The sequence below is a fragment of the Phocoena phocoena genome, chromosome 13 (assembly GCF_963924675.1).
Source record: "Phocoena phocoena chromosome 13, mPhoPho1.1, whole genome shotgun sequence".
Lineage (NCBI taxonomy): Eukaryota > Metazoa > Chordata > Mammalia > Artiodactyla > Phocoenidae > Phocoena > Phocoena phocoena.
In genome coordinates, this window is record NC_089231.1 from 64,918,102 (window position 1) to 64,922,901 (window position 4,800).

Below are 4,800 nucleotides of genomic sequence, written 5' to 3' on the forward strand. Positions count from 1 at the left end.
GACTAAGGCGGGGTGGGGGCCGGAGAAGTGAGGATAAAGGGACAGTGGATGGAGGCACATTTCACTGGCAGGCGATCAGGGGTGGGAGAATAGTCATGCACTTGGATTTGGACACAGGTAGCAGGACATGCGGAGTTGGCTGCTGGGGCTGCAGACAATGCATGGGGTGCATCAGTGCATCAGTGGTAACAGAGCCCCGGGCACAGGAAGTCTGCTGGGGTGTGGGAGTGGGGAGGGATATGACCTGGGAGGGATCCACATTTAACAGAGTATTTGCACAGCTGGGCCATGCGACCTCCTGCCTGAGGCCACCTGCTCCCACAGGCATGGTGGCCTTGCTCTATCACATGCCCAGTGTCCAGGCCAGTGTATGCTGTGCCACCTTAACCAGACCACACCTGCCAAAGACCAAGGACAGGACCTCCCTGGAGAGCTCTGAGACTTGGCCAAACCAGCATGAGCCAAACCCCCTCGAGTGCCTGCAGAGCTCTGCTCCCCAGCACAGCCCCCCCACCAGGGTCTCCTCAGAGCAGGAGTTGGGTGGCCCTCCTGCCCAGGAATGGCAGGGCCTGCGGGCTCATCCCTGGCCCTGTCCTCTTCCTGCCGTGTCATGGCTAACTTCATTCATTCATTCAGCCAGTATTTAGTCCATGTCTCTTGTATGTTTGGCACCTGCTAGGTGCCCCCTGAGCTGACCAACAGTGGAAGAGAGAGACTGCACCCAGGGCTCTGTGAGAGGGCATCCCCACAGGACCTGGCTAGGGTGGGGCTTCCCTGAGGAGCTCAAGTTTCCAGACCTGCAGAGGGGTTGCCCAGGGGACCGGATGGGGCTTTGGGGTGGGCTCTGAGATGGAGTTGCTGACTGCCTTTGGAACCCCTCCTATTCCCTGCCCCTCCCCTGGGCACCTCCCAGCATCCTTACCCACCGTGAAGAGCAGGGGTGCAGGGAAGGCCTCTGGATGGTGACTCGCTTGTGGCAGCCCCCTCCCACCTGCATCAATGACCACCCCTGCCCATCACACACACACACACGCGCGCGCGGAGACTGCGGACACACAAGGGCTCAGTGGAATGAGCTGGGACTCCATCTGCTTCCCTGGCTGTGATCTGCTGGCGGGCCAGGGGCCATCTGTCCCGCTAAAAGCCGCATCCCCGCTATTCCCGGCACACAGACGTCGCTGTGACTAGATGAAAGGACAAACGAGGGACAGGCAGATTTCTAGCCGCCGCGTGGAGAAGGACTTTGAGGAGGTGCTCAGGGCCAAGGGCCGACTCTGCAGTGGCTCCGAGTTCCACCGGGCGGGCTGGGCCTCCGCAGGCGGTGACGTCACCAGGCGCGAGCGCACCGCGGCCTCGGGGGCGGGGCCTCCGCCGACTGGGGCGTCACGGGAGGCTGGGCCGCAGCCGCACTGGGCGGGGCGCCGGGCGGCGGTCACGTAGCTCCGAGGTTTCCCGGCGGTGTTTGCGCGCGAGTCGGTTGGTTCCTGCATCCCTGTCTTCGCCGTCCCCCGCCGTCATGCCGATATTCCTGGTGAACACCAACGTGCCCCGCGCCTCTGTGCCGGACGGGCTCCTCTCCGAGCTCACCCAGCAGCTGGCGCAGGCCACGGGCAAGCCGGCGCAGGTCTGCGGGGAGGGCCCGGCCAAGCGGTCCCGGGCTGGGGCGGGGGAGGTGGCCCCGGGATGGGGCTTGGGCGGGGAAGGCGGCTCCGGGATGAGGCTCCGGGGGGGGAAGGGATGGGGGCGTCCGGGCCGGCGAGGCCAGGAGGCCTGCAGGCCTGCTGACTGCTGCCCCTCCCCCGCAGTACATCGCGGTGCACGTGGTGCCGGACCAACTCATGGCCTTCGGGGGCTCCAGCGAGCCGTGCGCACTCTGCAGCCTGCACAGCATCGGCAAGATCGGCGGCGCGCAGAACCGCTCCTACAGCAAGCTGCTGTGCGGCCTGTTGGCCGAACGCCTGCGCATCAGCCCGGACAGGTGTGTGGGCGTCGGGGGATAGGGGGCGCGCGGCCACGGCGGCCACCTCGCAGCCGGCTTAGACCCGCTTCCTCCCCCGCAGAATCTACATCAACTACTACGACATGAACGCGGCTAACGTGGGCTGGAACGGCTCCACCTTCGCCTGAGTGTCGCGCCCCGGACTCCCCTGCCCGCGTCCCGCAACCTGCGCGCGGTTTTCTGCCCGCCCCGCCCCAGCGACCCCACCTACCGGGACGGAGAAATAAACGGTGTGGAGACTGCGGCTGCCTCGGGCTTCCTTGCCTTGCGGAGGAATCGGTGCAGGGCTGGGTCAGTGACTGGGGAACCGAGGTCGGGAGGGGTGCCCCCAGAATCTGCAGCCTAGCCTCTCCACGCCCCCAGCCCCCAGCAGGGGGCCCAGCTGTGGTTGGCATCCTGCCCGAGGCCGCAGACCCCGGAATCCTACGGGAATTCGTCGTCGATCGTCCCCCACCCCCTACCTCCCGCAGAGGCCGGACTACCTCTTGGGCTAGGGCTAGGGGGGAAAGGGGGAGGGGTCAGAATCTGATTGGGGGTGGGGGGGGAGAGAAGGCCTTCCCCACTCCATCCAGGGTCACTTTTCGATAAGCTGTTGCCTCAGTGTCTTGACTTGGGAAATCCCGTTGTTCTGGAACTTTGCAACAGTTTTTGGGTCTGGTAGGAGGGAAGGTGCCCAGGAGGTGGAGTTCCTGGTTATGTTGCCCTGTTCACCCCAGTTCTGGGCCTGGGCTCTGCTCCCCTCAGGCACAGCAGTTCCCTGAGATAACACCCCCTGTAATTTGGGTACCATTCAGGTCTTATGGCGCAGCAGCTCTGAAAGCCTCCAGGTGGCTAGTTAACCCCACTATGACTCTGGAGGTCCTGGCGCTGAGGGTACCCTGTGAAAACAAAGTCAGTGTCAAGGTCCAGTGTAACTGGGGTCTCCTGGCCTAGGATCCCTTCTCCAAGTGCAGGGGCTCGCTCCCTCGTGGGGGCAGCGATAGGGCAGCAGGCAGTCCTGGTGCTGCCATGAGGTGCTGCTTGCTCAGGTCCAGTCGCCTTTGGGTTGAACACTTTACTGCCCTGCAGCGTGAGCACCTCCATGGGCCCTGGCAGCAACTCCTTCCAAATGAGGCCTAGCCATGAGCACTGGGAATTTGTGTGAAGGGCCAGCTCCACCCTTCCTGCACTGCCTGCCCTGGGGGAGAAGTCCAGTTCATTGCAGCTGCTGGCACAGAGAAGGGGCTTCTCTGGCCACATGGACCCCATTCCTGGGGGCCTCACCTCTGGATTCCTGCTGGCCCCGAGCCATTGAAACCCTTTGTTCTTTCTCAGCCCCTAAGATAGTCAAGAACATCCTAGATGGAAGTGATTTTTTTAAATTCCACAGAATTTAAGTGAATTTGTTTTTGGAAGCTGAGGGGCTCTGGGGAAAAGGGTTATTACTACCTGGACCAAGCCTCTGGAGCTCTTCCCTTCTGATGCTGGGAGTGAGGAGCAGGCCCACCTTTGAGTGATACACAGTGACAAGGGCCACCTTGTACGTGTGGGGGCCTGGGGTGGCCACGGGTTCCTTCCTTGGGACGGCTGCCAGTGGCCCAGCCCATGTGGCACCCACTGTGGCTTCAGTGTGAACTCCCAGCAGGCAGGGGCAGGAAGCTTTGGGTGCCCATCCCAGGCTTGTAGCAGGCCACACTTGCCCTCTGATTATGGCAACTTCAGAACAGCCCAGGCCCTGGGGCTGCCTAGCCCAGTCCCTTGGCACTTTCCACTTGGACCCACCCCCTACCCCACACCTCTGGGGCAGCCTGACAGTGCCAGCTTGCGCATTCAGATGCCTGAGGGCTGCTCTCCTTCAGTCCAGGTCCAGGGGGCACTCTCCACCCTCAGCCCCCAGTCAGCTCCCTGGGTATTGAGGATTTACTTCCAGGACAGTGGGGATAGTCGTGGCCTTTGAAAGGAGGAGAATCGGTTCTAGGGAGTCTGGAGGGCGTGGCCCATCTTTCAGAGGGGACGCTCCTCTTCCACAGAGGTCTTCCAGTTCACCTCAGTCTCATTCTGTCCTCAGCGAGGGGACTGGAGTCAGTCTCCGTGCTGGGGGAGGGGGTGGGGGGGTGGCATGGCTCCAGCTGCAGCCAAACATTGCTCAGCCTGGCTCGTGGCCTGGGGCCTCCCTCTTGGGTATGAGCACCTGCCCTGTGACAGGCTCCTGCCTTGGCCTGGCCTTTGTCACATCCGCTGAGCTCCCAGCTGTGTGCCCCCCAATCCCCAAGTTCCCAGCACACAGCCTCTTCCCCCTGTTCTTGGCCTTCACCTTGATTCACCACACCACACAAGGTCGTGAGAGCAGGGGCCTAGGTGTCTGTGAGCATCTCATCCGACTCCTTCATTTCACAGGTGAGGACACCATCCCGGTTCCTGGGGTGTGTCGACACCAGGCCACCACCTCCCAGCGTCAGACCTCACATTCCCTCCCATTGCCCCCAGCTAGGACTTTCACCTTGTGGCCTCACATGAGCCATGGGGGTCTCCCCAGCTGCAGGGGTCTCTGAGGGCCAAGGAGGCTGGACACCTGCTGTGTTGGGGAGGATGGAGGGGCTCTGGAGGGCAGAGCATGGCACGCTGCCCCCATGAATCAGGGAGCGCCAGAGGCTCTGGTCAGCTGGGGTGTCACACAGCAGTGGCTCCTTGGACAGGAAAAAGGGGGCAACTGTGGATCAGGGTCCCACATTCTTAACCCTGCCCGCCATGCTCCCAAGCCCCCTGGAGCTAATAACCGTCCCTGCATGCCGAGGAGAGCGGCTGCTGCACCTCCCTCTCAA

At 62.7% G+C, this 4,800-nt stretch overlaps 1 protein-coding gene across 1 annotated transcript; it reads left to right on the forward strand.

The window, feature by feature from the left end:
- Positions 1 to 1,423: 1,423 nt before the first annotated feature.
- MIF (macrophage migration inhibitory factor) lies at positions 1,424 to 2,238 on the forward strand. Its single transcript, XM_065889612.1, has 3 exons — positions 1,424 to 1,624; positions 1,806 to 1,978; positions 2,061 to 2,238. The coding sequence occupies exons 1-3, from the start codon at positions 1,517 to 1,519 to the stop codon at positions 2,125 to 2,127; spliced, it is 348 nt and encodes a 115-aa protein (XP_065745684.1). The 5' UTR covers positions 1,424 to 1,516; the 3' UTR covers positions 2,128 to 2,238.
- Positions 2,239 to 4,800: the final 2,562 nt, after the last annotated feature.

Coding starts and splice junctions, on each gene's coding strand:
- MIF (XM_065889612.1), top strand. CDS start 1,517: ATGCCGATATTCCTGGTGAACACCAACGTGCCCCGCGCCTCTGTGCCG. Junction 1,625..1,805: donor CCACGGGCAAGCCGGCGCAG/GTCTGCGGGGAG, acceptor CCTCCCCCGCAG/TACATCGCGGTGCACGTGGT. Junction 1,979..2,060: donor CTGCGCATCAGCCCGGACAG/GTGTGTGGGCGT, acceptor CCTCCCCCGCAG/AATCTACATCAACTACTACG.